Source organism: Oryzias melastigma, linkage group LG11 (assembly GCF_002922805.2).
Source record: "Oryzias melastigma strain HK-1 linkage group LG11, ASM292280v2, whole genome shotgun sequence".
NCBI classification, from domain to species: Eukaryota; Metazoa; Chordata; class Actinopteri; order Beloniformes; family Adrianichthyidae; genus Oryzias; species Oryzias melastigma.
In genome coordinates this window covers 15,388,415-15,406,098 of record NC_050522.1, presented here as the reverse complement: position 1 = coordinate 15,406,098, position 17,684 = coordinate 15,388,415, and the positions used below count along the sequence as shown (strand labels likewise).

General features: G+C 37.9%; 3 protein-coding genes across 4 annotated transcripts in view; 2 read left to right on the top strand and 1 right to left on the bottom strand.

Annotated features, from left to right (window-relative positions):
* The window catches only part of adnp2b (ADNP homeobox 2b), a gene marked incomplete in the record, with an annotated part of 705,870 nt that extends 699,556 nt beyond the window's left edge, over nucleotides 1-6,314 (top strand). The window contains 1 exon segment of the mRNA XM_024294457.2: nucleotides 5,687-6,314.
* The window catches only part of atxn1a (ataxin 1a), an 86,413-nt gene extending 79,314 nt beyond the window's left edge, over nucleotides 1-7,099 (top strand). For both annotated transcript variants that reach the window (XM_024294501.2, XM_024294509.2), the window contains one exon: nucleotides 1,986-7,099. In XM_024294501.2, coding sequence (XP_024150269.1) covers nucleotides 1,986-2,564 — 579 coding nt within the window. In that variant the 3' untranslated portion in view covers nucleotides 2,565-7,099. The remainder of the gene's footprint in view (nucleotides 1-1,985) is intronic.
* A 1,222-nt stretch (nucleotides 7,100-8,321) lies between these two features.
* gmpr (guanosine monophosphate reductase) lies at nucleotides 8,322-15,068 on the bottom strand. The gene is made up of 9 exons (XM_024294705.2): nucleotides 14,636-15,068; nucleotides 11,162-11,281; nucleotides 10,942-11,025; nucleotides 10,365-10,538; nucleotides 10,200-10,281; nucleotides 9,803-9,909; nucleotides 9,602-9,644; nucleotides 9,377-9,536; nucleotides 8,322-9,225 (listed from the first exon to the last, which is right to left on the bottom strand). The coding sequence occupies exons 1-9, from the start codon at nucleotides 14,720-14,722 to the stop codon at nucleotides 9,045-9,047; spliced, it is 1,038 nt and encodes a 345-aa protein (XP_024150473.1). The 5' UTR covers nucleotides 14,723-15,068; the 3' UTR covers nucleotides 8,322-9,044.
* Between the last annotated feature and the right edge of the window lie 2,616 nt (nucleotides 15,069-17,684).

Below are 17,684 nucleotides of genomic sequence, written 5' to 3'. Positions count from 1 at the left end.
TATTATTTTGTTTTGAGGATGCTCCACATGGTCACACCATAATCTAATTCAAATGAGAATCAAATGAAAAAAGGAAGCATGTATTCCAAATAATTCTATTGATTATCAGATTGGAATTGAGCATAAAGACGTGCAGTGTGAGAGTATGTTTAGTCATTCTGGACACAAAACAAAGGGGCTCTATTAGATAGAGGCTTTCATGTGTAGAATACCAGTGGGATCGGTGGAAAACTCTATTTGGTTTGACCTTCCAAAGCATAACCTTCTACGTATATACAGCTTGTCTGGCCAAAGCAAACAGTTTTTTTTTGTTCTGCTCTTCTTCATGACAAGCAAAGGCCATGCTAATGCTCTTCATTGTATAGTAGACATATACACTCTGACACTTCCTACGCGTCTTTCTGTTATCACTTCTGCTTTTTCCAGATCAACACGCACACCCATGAGTGCATCCTCCTCACTTTCTTTCAGGGTTTGCGTTGAATCCAGATAAACTACTTCATTTGTCTGTGCGAGTCTTCCACCCACGCAGCACGTCTCTAACCATCCCTCCAGCCCCCAGCTCCTCTTTGATTCTGTACCCCACAAAGCTGACTGTCTTTCAGCCTCTCTTTTCTTCATTTCTCTTTTCCTGAGAGCTCCACACTCAAAATTTTTTTGTCTAAATTATATAATACAGCAAGGAAAATCTTGTCTGGCAATGCTTTAAGAACAATGTTCTTGATTAATCATAAGATTTTTTACCATTTCTCCTTTCCATCATGTCCGTGTAAACTCGCTTTGTCATCCACATGCTCAAAGATTTCTTACTTTCCTTAATATTTAGGCAACAGAATTTAACCTTCTAACTTCCAATAATGTTCCTGTTCATTTGTGATCAATGCATTTGCATTTTAGCTTCTTTTTTCTGTTGCTTGTAGAAATGCTTCTAACAGATCAGAGCTGCCCGCTCTCATAGAGCTTACTGTATTTCCAGTATAAATCAGAAACAGTATAGACAGGTTTCTTTAGCCTTGATAAAATGTTGACTAGTGAGATTTGAAACATTGACAAACTAAAACAATGTGAGAAAGTGACTATGCATTTACAGAAAAGATGTTAAAAAATATATTTTTTGCATTTTTTACGTGTGTTAGATTTATTAAAACAACAGCAAACATCTATGTATAATTTTACCTTGTTTTTATTTTGAGTAAAAGAACAGTAGTGTGGTTTAGAGGTTCAGTTAGGTTCATTAGTACATTTCATGTTATATTATTTCTAAAGATTATCAAGTGATCATTGGCTGTATATATAACAATCAGACAGATCCTGCAGATTTAAGGCAGCTTTCATTTGGAGTTCAAAGCTAACACGCCAGAGGGTTTATTTTAGTTTGTTCAAGACTTTATTGTCTTCATTCAGATAGTTTTTAGTTCGTTTTGTTTATAATAATTTAATATATTTCAAATTTATCATGCTATGGTCGTTGATCCCCCTGTAGCTGCCATTCTACGCTAAAAAGAAATGTTAAAAATAGATATAAATAAACCAAAATGTTGTATTTATTTGTTCTTTTTTGAGTTTTTGGTAAAAGAGCCCCAATTCTTACAGATAAATTGAATATTAAGGCATTTTAAAAATTTTTTTAACTAAAATTCACACCAAATGACCAATTGAGAGTTTTGACTTTTGATGTTGTGGCTTAAAGGATTCAAATGTTTTGGTTGTGTTACATCCAAGTAAATGGTCTTTGATGACTCAGTGCATTACTGAAAATTTCTGATAGATTTGTAGAAAGTGTACATTTAAAAAAAAATATTCATTTTAAGGACAAACTAGAATAGAAAATAAAAGAACAGGAAGAAAAGCAGCCATAAACCATATGCCTCATTTTCAATTAACCTGAGCTGTGTTAATTGAATACGAGTGGACAGACATTTTTTTTTTCAATCATAAATAAGGTTACATTTTGTTTATATCACCTCATACTTTCTGTTCTCCAGGTAAGCGTGGAGGTCTTGTTGGAGTACCCCTTCTTTGTTTTTGGCCAGGGCTGGTCGTCATGCTGCCCCGACCGGACCACCCAGCTCCTCGAGCTGCCTTGTTCCAAGCTCTCTGTCGGCGACGTTTGTATTTCGCTCACTCTCAAGAACTTAAAGAATGGCTCCCTGAAGAAGACGCTGGAGCCGGCCAGCCATGCTTCAGTCCAACACCTGAAACCCCACAGAGCCGCCTCAGACGCACCGCAGAGCTGCAGTGGAGGAAACTCCAGGCACCGGGAGCGGGAGAACGGCATCAGCCAGCGGAGGAGTGACGAAAGAGGGAGCGGGGAAAGCTCCAGAATGGAAAACGGAGATGTCATGGTGGAGGGAAGGAGGTCTGTTTTCAAAGGTCAGGTTGCCGGCAGCGCAGCGGTTGGTTGCAGCAAACCGGCGCCGAGCAGGAAGCGAAGGTGGTCTGCTCCGGAGGGTCGAGACATAGAAAAATCTGAGGAAGAGCCGCCCTTAACTCTGCCCAAACCTTCCTTCATTCCCCATGAGGTGAAAGTCAGCATTGAGGGAAGGTCTAACATCGGCAAGTAACGGCTAGCAGGACTGTTCAGAACCACTGGGTTTGGAAAAAGAGGTAAAAATAAAAGGATCCCACAGAAAAGTACGCCCATGATAATGTTTTATTTTTTTTTCTTTTCTATCCTGAATACTGTAAAAGTCCATGTAGTTTAAACCTTTTTTACAGGTGGATTTAAAATCAAAGGATCCGTACTGATGGAAATATTGTGGCTCTGTGGCACGCAGACTAAAGCCCTCGTGACTCTCTTGGGTGCCACAGTCTGCACAGGCTGCAACCTTCAAGTTGACATATTTTGCACACTTTAAAGAAAAGTTTGTCACACGAATCATTAAATCACAACAAACGCAATGCAGAAAAAGTCACATTTTGACTGTAAAAGTACCCTCTAGCTTGATTTCAATCAGAAGGAGCCAGAAGTCATGGGGAAGCGTCGGCGTGCCACATGGTCGATTTTCGGTTTGATGACAGAAAAGTCTTACATAGAGGTTTATGATTATTTTTTTTAACCCCTCATCTCACTCAATGCTTTAAATGATTGTCAAAAACTGAAATCAGGGGTCATTTAGTTTTTAATTAAGCCTAAGTGGGTTCACGTATAATTCACTTTTCAAAGCAAATCCTCTTCATACATGATCTCTGAGTTGGTTTTAGAGGAGCTGTGAGAGAACCAGGAGCATGTCCGCTTAGCTTACCACACCACACACATTAGTCAATGCTTTATTTACTCAGTACTGTATGTTTTCGACCTTTCTTTTTTTAGTTGGGACAGTGGCAGAAAGTAGCAGCAGCACTTTGAAAAGGTGGAGATAGATCACGGAGCAAACGATGAATGCTGAGGAGGAGAGGAAGGGAAGAAACCCAGCGACGGCTTTCTTTTTGCTACGTTGTTTTCAATCTGAAAGAAAACCCCAATTGTGAAGGTTTGTCGCTGAGTTGTGAAGTTTGTGTCCCAACACTAAACAGTGCAGCCCATCCCTGCAATCGGTGGTGTGACGGCGTGTTCTGACTGCAGATGCGTTCGATGACGTCAGATTAGTGCACTTTCCTAACAGTATGGTTGTACTGAAAGTGCTCTGTGGTGTGTGTTTGTGGCAGGATAGGATTTCAGGAGCGTGTTTGTGTAGGAATGTATAGATGATGCTTTTTGTCCAGTTTTTTTGTCTTTACTTTAGAAAAATTGCATTTTGCACATGGAGAGGATTATGTTAGGCGGAGAGAACATTTCTGATGGCCCGGTCCGGAAACCAACACAAAAAAACACTGGAGGGTTTTTTTTTTGTTCTTCAATCAGGCAATTAGCACATTTGGAGCAAATGTTGTCTCATCTGCTCAATTAAGGTCAAGTTGTTTGAACGAGTGTAGCTTTAGAGCAGAATTTAAATGTGCCTGCCTACTGAATTTAATCCGCGGTTTCTTGGGTTCAGAGGGAGGCTGAGGGGTGATATGCACTATTTGATGACTATCTGATGGTTTAGTTGTACAATCAGAGCCATTTCAAAAAAATCTGAAACAGAATACGTGTGTCCAAGAACCTGCAGGTGCATCTGTGGATCTTATCAGTTTCACTCAGCCTCCATATTTGCTTCTTGGATGCTGTTTTGATGATAGGAAAATGTTTTATTTTTTAAAAAGCAGATTTTGTTTCACAAGTTGATGAGTCAGTGAAACGAGGTTAAGGAGAAGCAACCAGAAGACCCTAGATTTACAAAAAATAAAATAAATAAACACCATTTGGAATAAAAAAAAACTAATCAGATCAATTCCACTGTCATCCTTTTTATCAGTAAAAAATGTTCACAACAATTAGGACAAGCAGTATGTGTGGTTTGCGTGTGTCTGTGTTAGAGGGAGTGTCAGTTGTGTTTTGTGGTCGTAAGTATGTCATTCCCCTCCTGAAAAGCAGAACCATCAGGTGAACTGATGCCAAGTAAGTGATGCTGCTTGGGTTACTTTAGAAAGCAATAGTAAGACAAAACACAAGACTATTCTCTTTGTATAACACTTTCTGCAATAAAACATTTGTTCATAATTCCAATTAAAGCCAAAAGTAGGGAAAAGAAAACAATTATTTCCTGCCAGTGAAGTGGATAGTATTTTAAAGTTATGAAACCTCCTCAGAGAGTACATATCTTTAGGGAGCTGCAGCTGCACCAGTTGCCAGCCTTCAGGGAAACCTCTCATTTATGCAGTAACTGAGTCAAACCCCAGACCTGCTCTGCCCCTGATGGAAAACCTCACGGTTCTTCACGCCGCCCAGCTCTGCCTCGTTGCCACGACTCCGTAGTGACCTCGTTAGCTTCAGGTACCTTTCAATAAGCCAGGACTGCCCTTCGTTTAGCTTTTCTAAACGCAGCTTAGCTTGGAGTCCCACTCCGATCATCTTTTGATCTATTGTAAAAGCGTTCTCAGTCGTCTTTTAATTAAAATTATGCAGTTTTTTGCCAAAATCTATTTCACTCAATAGAAATTCATCTCTTAGTTGAGGGCGGAACTGTGGGTGCTGAATAAGCCCGCGCCCCCTTCCCATCATCCATCTGTTTACACACTCCTGCTAGCTTACAGCCCCAACAAATATGTTTTTACATCAGAATGGAGTGGAGCGATCTGAATAAAGAAATATTCTAGCCTAAAGTCTTTGAGAAAATTCCATAAAAGCACCATTTTTATTGGAGTGGGTCTCTAAACTGGCTCAATCATAGGTCATGATACAGTTGCAAACAGATTCTTTGAATGCAGTAGAGGGAGTGGTGAAGTTTGAATAAGTTTTGAGTGTACATGGTTTGGATTTTGTCTTGATGGCCCCAAATCCTTTTTACCTTTAGAGATGTACCACAATGTGCAATACTTCCACGATTCTGTTGCCAAGTGTATGTAGTGTAGTCTGCATCGCCCCCTCTGTTCGTATTTTCAGTCTCACGAGTCCTCAGAGAGGATCCCCGAATTCGCCCTTCTGTTTGTGAGGCCTTCGTCCGCTGTCGGTGTGTCTGCAGAGTGTGTTTACGGCTGTGGGATGTCTCCTCCTGTAACTGTGTGTGAGATCCGTCGTTGGTTCACGCTGAGACCCACAGGAAATAGAAACCTCGTCGTTAGTGGGGACCACTTTTTGTAAAAAAAAAAAAAGTTTAAAAAGTTTAAAAAAAAAAGAAAAACCAACAGAGATGCACATGTAAGTAGATGTAATAAACTTGATAATGTTTCAGCACTTTCTAATTCTGGGACGGGCTGTCTCAGACCGACCCCCGCCCCAGGGCTAACATTCATTCAGAACAGACAGTGAGAATGGAAAAGGACTGTTTTGAAAAGAGAGAAATTGCTCAAGTTTTTTGCACATCGCCTTGCTGCAACCTTGTGTTTCACGTGTCTGTTCTCCACTCTCACTTCGGTGCGTTCTTGGGTCCAACGGGCCGAGGTGTAAGCTGATTCCTTGGTTCTTCTAGGAAAACCTGAAAGCATCCTTTCGTTTGTAGTGTGATTTTATTTGGCACTGCAACAACCTGGCTGGACCGCCATTGTCCTTGGTTCCTTTGACAGCTTGGTTTGTAGCGTAGAAAGAGTGCGAACTTTAATTTTCCTTTTTCCCCCCGTTTTGGTCTCCTTTGTAGCACTCGGCATAATGTCAGGAGATTTAAACTACATAGAGAATGTCGACTTTTTTTTCTTCTTTTTTTTGACAAGCATCCTCACTGGAGGAGCACAGCTTATGTCATCTTTTTTTATTGGCTTCTTCTTGCACAACTTGACAAATAAAATGAATGTTGGTGTGTGAGCTTTGACTTTCTGATCAGAAAAACAACACGTGTGCTTTTTTGTTTCTGGATGTTTGTACTTCCGGTTTAGAAAAAAAAAGGATGTTTTCTCGGCACTTTGACGTGTTTTAAAAGTGAATACATTTCGATCAGGATTCCACTTTTTTCATTAATTGTGTTTTTTTTTTGTATGATGTCAATGTCCATAGCGCTGGATAACCAACTCAGGCAGAAAGGAGAAAATAAAAAGGCCCACATGAGAACTTAGTTTCCTCCCAATCAGTTTATAACGTGGGCTTGAATAGGGGTTATTCAATATGTAAATTAATTTTGATATTTCACTTGATTTAATGCTAAACAAATGTCGATATTGACAGTTAACTATAAATTATTAAGATGTTGTGTGTGTAATCCTGGAGATGGCTCGGATCAACGGACTGAACATCTCTGGTGTGCCTGTGTGGATCAAACACTGGGAGGGGGGACAGGCGTTTCGGGTTCCTGACCTCTGACCCCGCCCACTGCCACTGAAGGGACAGACGTATCTATTCACAGCTGAATCTGAACTGAGGCCTGCAGCCCGTCTGTCTGGATGTTTCTCTGTTCTTCGGCGGAGCTTTCCTTCCCCGGAGGAGTGGACCTCGGGATCCCGGCTAACTTGTCTGTACCGTACTGTACTCACCAAGTCCCTGTCTCACCTCTATAGCAATGGAGAAACCCTGTTGGTGTATGTAACTGACATCTGTACAAATGCACCTCTTTGGAGAAAACAAACTAAATGAAACCTTGACATATCTGGAGAAAACGGATAAATTGTGTCTTTATTTAAACACAACGTGTGCACAAAACGGTAAACATTAAGACATTTAGGTTAGTAAAGAGTTACACATTTATAGTAATTTAAAAAAAATGTACTACCCACCATATTGTTTTCTGCAGCATAAAGGTTTTACTTTTACTGAAGTAGATTTATGCTGATAAAGCACAAGTATCTGTTTATTTATTCTTTTTTAAAAAAAAACTTTTGTAGCATTTATTACAGATACACAATAGTATCAGCATTGTCAGATTTAAAGCTAAACATCAACACGGCCCAGAGTCAATAACTTTGCTCGGACTGTAAAACCAAGTCAAACAAAAGCTTCATCATTGTTTTTATCAGCATATAAAATAGTGTAAAGTAGTTCTGCTAATCAACTTTTTATCTATTATTAAGTGTTCCCAGGGGTCTTTTAATTATAATTATTCAATTTTTAGCCACAGTCATGTCCTCCATTATGAGAACAATTCCATAAGATCATGTTAAAACGGTATTTTCATCAAAATGAGTCTGAAAGTGAATATATTTTAAAAGTGTAGTATTAGAATCAGTATTTAAGCACTTTTGTCACCATTTTTTTTTACTTTTACTCTAGTTATTTGGAAGACTACTCTATTACTTCTAATTATTTTTGAAGTAACAATACTTTAATACTCTGCAGATTGGAACTTCAGCCGGACAGGCTTTTTTTTTTACACGTTTACCTTTATTTATTATGGTAATCTTTGGAAACCTGAAATCTTACTTGCAAACATATTTTTACTTTAAAGCACCCATTATGCTATTTTAGAAAAACTGCACTTTACATATATTTTATAATAGGGTCCGGTAAATTTAAAGTCTCCAAACATAATCTAAATGACAATTAAAATATAAAATTATGTTTCCTAAAGATTCAGGCGATCTTAGACTCATATACGTTTTTCGTCTGTGTTATTCAGATATATTAAAAGACATATTTAACTAAACTTGATGCTTTTTGCATAGTTTCTGCCTTTTTTTTATAAGTTTGAAAGTTAATTTTTACCTTCACAAAAAGGCAAAATCCTATTTTTAATTGAAGGTTTTATAAAATTGCAAAACATCAAAAATCTCCTCTTATCCTGAGGTAAAATGATGCTGCAGTTCAAGACAATCCTAAAGAAGCTTCAAATCTATCATGTGATTTTAACAGCTTTAAAGAAACACAGAAACTGAAGACGTTCAGGTGTAGGTTTGACTTTATTTAGAAAGACGACATAAACATTGTCTGATCAGTCATTTCTTCTTTCTGTGCAGAGATTCGTGTTTGTATTTGAAGGTGTGGTGTCATTCCTGTTGCTGCAGAAGGCACAAAGCTTGAAATTTAGGAATTGTGACGATGACTGAAGACAGTAAAGCACCTGCTTCTTAGATATTTGCATTATTTAATGCCGTATTCTCCACATATACATTTGCATTGCAGCTCACCAGGACCACAGCATGCACATGCAAGCAGGAAGACAGGATGGAAAAGGTTTTGTTATTTTTTCAGACGTCAGACATGTTTTAGAAATAGGAATTAGCAGAGAATTGTTCAGGCAGTTTATTGACATTTTATAAAGAATTTTGCATAATGTCATTCCAGATCAATAACCTTAAGGCAACAGGTTTGCATGAAGTGTTTAGTTTAAAAATGCTGCAGATTTAGAAACATCTAATCCCAGTCTTTCCTAAAACTGAGGTTCTTTGAGCCAACATGCTTTTGCTGTTTTTTTTATTTCTTAATGCAGTTATGATGTCTTGACTCAGAATACCAACAAACTTGATTCTGTCTGACAGCAGAGAAACGGAGGCACAGGTGTTGTGTTTGTGAGGTGAAATCGGTCCGACTGACTCCCAGCAGGACTCTGCATAGACAGGCATTAATGCAGGGAAACTGTTTCTATCAAGCTGGATGTTTGCTCCTAAGTGAACATGTGGCTGGACTGCTGTGTTACGCGGATGAAGGTGGTTCTGCGGCTCAGCTCCTTGAGTTTGGCTGCACCCACGTAGGTGCAGGTGGAGCGGAGCCCCCCGAGGACGTCCCGGATCGTGTTTTCTACATCCCCTCTGTAAGGAACCTCCACCGTCCGACCCTCAGACGCCCTGGGAACAAACATGAGAAAAAACAGAGGTTTATTTATTTATTTAAAAAATTAAAAGCAGCAACAATTAAAAGACTAATATAACATGGAAGGAAATGCTACATTGAGGAGGCCCTCAAAACAAAAAGTTTGTGTACCCCGTGACCTCTCACCTGTACTCAGCAACTCCGCCCACATATTTCTTCATGGCTGTGTCAGAGCTCATGCCGTAGAAGAGTTTGTACTTTTTGCCATTCTTTTCAATTACTTCCCCAGAGCACTGGTCGTGGCCTGCGAGCATTCCTCCCATCATGACAAAGTCTGCCCCGGCCCCTGAGGAGTCAAGGAGAGGTCAGACACAGAGGTCACCCGTACTCTGCATTGAACTGTGGACTTACCAAAGGCTTTCGCCACATCTCCTGGACAGCTGCAGCCACCATCCTGGTCAAAGGAAGATTCTTTAAGTGTTTCTACTTAAACTAGAAGAACTATGTCTCCCTCTACTGGCTGCAATATGTTACTACAGCACTATAATTACTTGGATCTAATTGTTTTGGATTACTCTCCTGATTTATATTTTTACAAGCATGAATGCTCACAGAGATGATGTGTCCTTTCAAACCATGTGCTGAGTCTGCACACTCTATGACGGCACTCAGCTGGGGGTAACCCACTCCAGTTTTTATCCTCGTTGTGCACACGGATCCTGCAGACATGAGAGAAGTTTGAGCACATTTCCATATTTAACTATTCAAAACAGAGGAAACTGATGTCTTTTAATCCCAGGAGATGATGTTATTTCCTATACAGGAACTTGGTGCTATATCCCTAAGCATCTTTTTATGCTGGAAGTTGAGATTAAAATTCTATAGGGTTCATAGAGATAATAAATATTCATCACACGCTGAGCAAAAATATAACTTCAAAGTAAGCTTTTATTCTCTTGGGTTTAAGCTTCTCTGTACTTTCTGTCCTTTCAAGCCCACTCAGACTCACCTGGTCCAATGCCCACTTTTATTACATCAGCACCAGACAGGATGAGCTCCTCCACCATCTCTCCTGTTACAACATTTCCTGCCTGACAGGAAGACAAACCCGCGAGTCTCAGGCTGATGTTTCTTGTGGAGCCAAAATATCACGCTAGCTTCGATGAGCTCTTACCATGATGGTATGCTTGGGAAATGTTTCCCTCACTTTCTTGACAAACTCCACAAAGTACTCAGAATAGCCGTTGGCCACGTCCAGACAGATGTACCGAAGAGCAGGGACGGCTTCTAAGATGGCACATAGCTTCTCCAGATCGGCTGTTCCACTTCCTGAGCTGGCAGCAACATGCTGCAGGGAAAAAAGGAAAATGTGTCCTCCTTAAAGACAATGATATTTAATGTTTTTAACATTTTCAAACTGCATTTCTGAGTGTTTCTTTATTCAAATTGCTGTGATTTAAGAGAAAAAAATGCAGTTTGAAAAAGAGCTTATTCGTGATGTAGAAAATACGCCACAACCTCCCTGCTCTGGAAAAGAGAGGGGAAGGGGGGCGGGCTTGCTCCACACCAACAGTCCCACCCACAACTCAGGGGTGAATTTTTACTGCTGCAGAAACTATGTTCTAGAAAACAATGTTTTGGCTCCAAACAGCATAATCATAATTAAAAGACCACTGGGAAAGATTTGAAAATAGATCAAAGGATGATCGGAGTGGAACTTTTAATTAAAATAACAAAAGTCTTTATCTTACCTCTAAACATTCTGGATGATCAGCAGCAAACTGTTTCCATTCTTCCACGGTGTAGTGTTTATGAATTGCTGTGAAGAGAGTGTGCTGAAAGCCAAAACCAGAAGGCTGTGTTACTTCCAGTGACCTTAACTGACATAAATAATATCTTCCATGCATCTTAAACATTCCAGAGAATCCTAGATGGAAAACAAATAAGTTTAAATGTGTTTTATCTACTTACTTTACTGAGAACTTGGGCCATCTCAAATGTTCCTGTGGTGTCCATATTGGCTGCTATAATGGGGATGCCCGTGTAGGTCTGCTTGGAGTTACGGAATGTAAAAGTTCTCTGAAGATCCACCTAAAAAAGAAGAACACAATTACACTTTAAATAAAAAAAATGTCTTTTTTTTATTTTATTTAACATTTATTTTACCAAGAAATCCCATTGAGATTAGATGAGTGTTTTATGAACAGTGATTAAAAAAAGAAATAATAATAATAAACACTAAACACAGTTTATTTTATTGTTGTTGGTGCGTCTGACAAAAATTCACGAATCTAACAAACTAAAATGAAATCAAAGCTAACTACATTTTTTGGACCATAAAATCCTTGACTTTTGCTCAATCATAGATAGTCTATCTACTGTGGTACACAACCTTTAAAAATGTCCAGCTTAGCAGACTGTGAAGCCCCACCAGTTCCTTCTTTGTTGGAGCATTGTGGGTAATGTAGTCAGTACCTCCCAGAGTGACAGGTCCTATACTTTAACCATTTGTGAATACGTCAAGTAAAGTTTGACTTATCTGACAGTTTTGTTTGGTTGAATGCACAGTAAAATACAATACCTTCTAAAATTAAACACCTGGTGGAGCCTCAGGTTGGTCTAAATGATGCTGCAGCTTCAGAGGTTCATGTTCTGGTGTGTGGAGTCAAAATGTAGATGCTCTGAATCATTTAGATCAAACCATTGCTGCTTGTAATGTGATACACTGCAGGAGCAGCCATCCTATCAGAGGAGAATTTATATATATATATTTTTTTTTATTTCATCAGAAAAGCATTTTACTGTACTGTGTAACAAATCATTTTTTATTTATTTTAAACTTCAAACATATTAACATAACAAGTATTTTGCAAGATACAGTTTGCTAGCTGCCAATAACCTCAATTCATAAATTAACATTATGCAGCATTATTCTTTACGTACAAAAAATGATGCAGTATACTTGAGTTTCTTTTACTGTAATATACTAGGTATATATTGTAAACTTAAAATTTTCTAATTTAGTCTGAAAAAATATTCAGTTTGTCTAATTCCTTCACTACACTTACAAGTCTACAGTATATTTGCTATTCTTGTATTTAAGTAAATCTAATAAAATAAACTTCAGGCGTACTTAAGTGGAGGCTTGCTATACTTTATTAACTAACATTGGGAACATCGCTAGCATAATTGTTTTTAATTTCCACTTTTTAACTAATTAATCAATCAATATCATGCAAAAATTTGATTTATGTTTGTGTTTTCTTTATTTTTATTCTCTGAAACTGCTTGAAATCAACAAAAAACAGTCAGATAATCAATTTTATGGCTTTTCTTACAGTCTGATTCAGTCACTTATAAACTATAAGCAAGACACATGATTTTAATAAGAGTTTTTTGATAATGCAACACTAGAAAAATCATTTTCTTACTGAAGACGTGATAAAAAAAGAATAATTAACTCATGTTTAATAAACTGGGGACCTCCAGATCAAATTGTTGTTTCACATGTGCTATATTCACTGCATAATTCGCCTTTTAGTTCCTGTTAGTAAAACTGATAAAAATACTATAGTACTTCCTGCAAACTGTGTTTGCACTTTACAGGCTTTGCAACCCATAAAAATAACAGCTTATGTAATTCATGCACCTGATCCAAGCTGGTCGGAAAATCAAACTGGACACTCCCAGGACAAACAGCAGTCCATCACAGCTCCATTACCTGACCATTAAATATTAACTTAACAATACCTTGTTCCTCTTTGTAGACATTATTTGAAGAGAGTTTTTGCTGATAGTCTCCAGCCTTGACATAAAGTTCTTAAAAATGTGAATCACTAGGAAAAAAGTGGAATTTTTAAATAATCTTTTTTTTTATTTATGTATGAATTTATTTATTTATTGGTACTTTTTTGTACTATTATTTTTTCATCTTTTTTCCCTCTATTTAATATTTTTTAACATGTCCTGTGCAACAACTGAGCAAACAGATAAGAGTTGAAAGGCTCTTGTGTTGGACAGATTACTGTTACAAAAGAGGGTTATAAATCTTTGGAAACACGAGGTGTATATTTGTATAAACCCCTATAGTAGAATAAAATAAAATAAAGCAAAAAACATAGTAAAATAAAAGGAAATAAAATAAAAATAAATACAATAAAATAAAACAAAATAAAATAAAATAAAAGGAAATAAAATAAAATAAAACAAAACAAAATAAAATAAAACATAATAAAATAAAACAAAACACATTGTAAAATAAAAGGAAATTAAATAAAATAAAATTAAACAAAATAAAACAAAATTAAATTAAATAAAAAAAACAAAATTAAATTAAAAAAAGCACATAAAAAAACTATAAAATCAAATAAAATCAAGAAAAAAATATATTTTATTGGCCTGCTTTAAAATTAACTCTAGGAGGTAAAAAAGTCTTTTTAATCTAATTGAGAAACTGTGCACAGGACATGCTGATATTTACCAGTGTTAAGGCACTTTGCCCTACATTTCCAAAAACCTTTAATATTTCCAGACTTGTTATTTTTTTACTTTGATCATGGCAGTGCCTCTACCTCACACTTCAGATACTCATGACCTGTAGCGGTGGGCATCTTGTGCTCCACACAGAAACACTGAGACCTAAACTTTCTGCAGTCCTGATGTATATATAGACTTAAACAGTCTACTGTAGACCTACAGACACCAGATCTTCTCACTTTTGAGCTTAAAGATCAGTGTTTTTAGTTGACACCCTCATGCGTCTGTTATGTTACAGTATCCTCGTGTCACTGTGGAGTATGGAATGTCCTCTGCTTGCCTGTAACACAGTCCTATTTTTAAACAGCATTTCTGAGAAATCTGCTGTGCCTCGTGTTGCTCGTTGCCCTTCCTATGCCTCTTCCAACTTCCACTTTGGCTTCTGGATCCACTGTCACCGAACCATGATCACTACAGTGATCACTACAGGTCAGCAGCAGACGCTGATGTTGTGTAATGAAACTGAGCGAGATGAGGGGATAAACCGCCAGAACAGGTTTGTTTTGTTCCACACGGTCAACAAAACAAAATGGGATCTGTCAGAATAGCTTTAAAAAAATCAGATAAAACCCAGATTTTGGCCACATCTTAATCCCAATAGTGCTTTCATGTCTGCACACAATTATTGCCCCAAATTTCTGTCTGGCATACACACTTGTATTTTTTTCACCTTTAGGAAGGTCACCTCTCTGTTTCAGGCCCAAAGCTGCAATAAACAAGCCAAAGAGTAGAGCTACGTATATAGAAATGCAGAGGGATGTTCTTATAGGTTAACATTTTATTTTTTTAACAAATAAAACATGGTAATGCTATTAGTACATGTAAGCTAAGTAGATATTACAGTAGAGGCCTTTACCAGTATTCACTGAATGTTTTTAAGATCTAACAGGAGCTGTAAGTGTTACCAACCTCTGAGCGACTCTTCAGGCTGCTCCTTTTGGGTCTGAAAAGGACATCCTTGAAGTCCAGCTTGAGGTCCGCGTCCACTCGAGGCATCTTGGATCCCCAGAACCTGGATGGCCAGGATGAAGATGACGAGTATGCAGAGGGGACTCCGCTGAGGAGGGCTGCAGCAGCAGCAGCAGTGGTGGTCACAGGTCTCAAGCCCCAACCACCAAACCCGAACCTGCAGGCGGCCAGCGTATTTATAGCAAAGGGGGGCTCAGCCCAGCTCTGGCCCCCATGGCTTTATTTGGGCCTCTCTCCCACCCGCCTTCCTCTCTGTATCCCTCCTCTCCTCCGGCCTTACATCTGTCCTCCTCATCCAGCAGAGTGGCAGCAGCAGCAGTGGCGAGCTGGCACGGCTGTCCCATTCACTGATGCACACAAACACACACACTGACAGGGCAGCACTGCAGCAGCACATGCGCTGCTGCAGTGCTGAAGAGCACACCTGCTGTCCGCTTGGAGCATTGCTCCACGTGATGCCAAACAGGATCGAGAAAAAGAGGTGAAACACAGAAGCAGAAAAGTTTTACTTAATCTTGACTTAAATATTTTATTTGTATATCATAACGTCCAAAATGAGTAAAAAAGAGAAACAGAGTCACTCTCTGAAGTCATTGACCTTTGAGTTATCTGGTTCCTAAAATACCTCACATTCAGAGCATTCAATCAGATGACATTTAACCTCAGAAAATGTGTTTCACCATCTTAGGCACGAAATCTCTCAAAACTATTAGAAATTAATTTGTGACAATGTGTTGTTTTAAATTCCCGTGACGTATAATCGGACTTCTGTTTGATCATTTGAATCCTTATTGAAACAAATGTTTTAAATTCTTTGGAAACCTCCTGCCCCTTTTTAACATAATTTATTGTAAATACATTTTATTTGATTCTAAATCATGTCCAACCTTCTCTCATGTAACCAGGCTGTTACAGTGTTTACTGGGTGGAAGATGTTAGCTAAAAGTAGCAACATGGCAAGAGGAAAACAAGTTTATTTGACCTAAATTACAGCAAATATACATTTTGAGTGTAATAGAGTTGAAAGGTGGAGCATTATGGTGTCAGTCTGACAACAGAAACACTGAAATGTTTATAAGTGCTTATCTGTCTTTAAGAGTTGTAAGTTCCTTGGTGCTTAGGAAGTTTGACTAAACTATTATGAATGAAATAGGGGTTAAAACACTAGCTGGGTTGAACCACTATATCTATTACCCGTAGGGCTCCATTGAAAAAGAGATTTTTTATCTCAATAGGACTTTTCCTGGTTAAAAAAAGGTAAACAAAAATCAGTGGGTCAAACAAAACTGAGGGACGTAAAAAATGTGGCCATTTTATAAACAATTTACATATTTTTCTCTTATTACTAATGCCATGAAAAGGCATTATTAGGAAAAATAAAGATCAATGTTTCTGGCTATAAGTATTTGCTTTATATTCAAGGAAAAAGTAGCTTTGGTCAGTGGGCATGATCATTTAGCTGACCTCTATGGCTCAGCAACCCATAAAATGTTTCTAAATAGAATTTTTAAAATATGTTTGTGTGTGATAATGAAGAGATTCCCTGTTTTCTCCATTTCTTGTTTTAAGATGCATTTTTTTGTTTTACTTTAATATGTGAGGAAAACTTTTGGGACACAAAGAGAATCGCCCAAAACGCAACACAAAGCATTTCATCCACTAACTCATTTACTGCATATCTCTTAATCCTAATGAAGTCACGAATGTTTTTAGTCACAGAAATGAATTCTTCAGTCCAGTCACAACCCTGCTGGTTTTCTTTCTTTCCCAGGACTGCTTGATACTGACGACCAGCTTGATGCTGGTCAAGGAGAACTGGAAAATAAGCAGAGCTGAGTTTTTACAGCAATTTTACAGCAGTTTTACAGCAATCCTGGAGGACCAGGATTGCTGTAAACCTTTGCAGATTATTTGACTAAAAATATTTTTTATCCAAATAATTTTAAGTTTTTGTGATCTTCTGGGTTTCCCCTTTGCCAAAAAATGTTCAATTTATGACCACTAGATGGCAGCATTGTTCATAAAACCAGCTCTTGGCTCAAGAGTAAAATGAGCTCTGAGGTCAATGACCTCTCCGGGGTTTTTCTTACTATTTTTTTAAGTGGTTTAAAAAATAACAACTTTTACTAAAAGGTATTAATCCAAAAACCATACAAATGACTGGCTCTGTTCAGGATAGTTTGTTGGAGCATATAGTGTTTTTGTAATATAGTAGGGCTAGTTTCTCAGTATGTTTTAACTGGTAAAGATTCTTGCTATGAGTCAATTGTAGTAAAAATCAAACATATTAGAAAATGAAGCAAAATTGTGCAAAAAAGTCACTCTTTAGAGCTGATTTTATTGCTCTTAAAGTAAAATTTTTCCCATCACATTAACAGAGAATGCATCCACCTTTACATATATATATATATATATATATATATATATATATTTGATTAATACACTGCTATTTCCTGTATATTAAATCTGCAGCAAAATAAATAACCCAAGAACGCATCGTTCATGCCTTTTCATGTTTTTATCACTTTATTATTATTTTATAATCTACACTCATGTGAAAATACATCCTGTACAAAACAAAACCCAATAGGAGTATGTTAAATCACGAATATAGTTGGGCACAGACATTAATATCTCCTTATCTCTTTGCCAGTGATGAAATTAGAATAATCAATAGCTGAGAGATAAGACAGTTCCAGATTTAATAAAGCTGTAGGCCTCAGAGCCGACGGCCCTATACTGTACTGATAAAGTGTGCTGAACAGGTCAGGGGTTTGAAATGCTTTTTATGCCAGCAAAGCTGATAAGAAAAGGACAGCTTGGTACAAGTGTGTACTTCTTGTATCCTGTGTCAGCTTGTAACCGTCACGGCTGGAGTCTCAGGTGTGCGGCTGATGTTGGAAGTTGGTGAAAGTCCAATAAGTAATCATCTCTGTAGGTCATGTACGTGCAGAAGCAGCTGCTCGCCTGAAGTGGGTCACTTTGACCA

Excerpts from the sequence above, each read along its gene's own strand:
- gmpr (XM_024294705.2), bottom strand. The coding sequence starts at position 14,722 with ATGCCTCGAGTGGACGCGGACCTCAAGCTGGACTTCAAGGATGTCCTT. Across the intron at positions 9,645-9,802 it reads TGAAAGGACACATCATCTCT|GATGGTGGCTGCAGCTGTCC; the intron begins GTGAGCATTCAT and ends TCCTTTGACCAG. Across the intron at positions 9,537-9,601 it reads AGATGTGGCGAAAGCCTTTG|GGGCCGGGGCAGACTTTGTC; the intron begins GTAAGTCCACAG and ends TTGACTCCTCAG.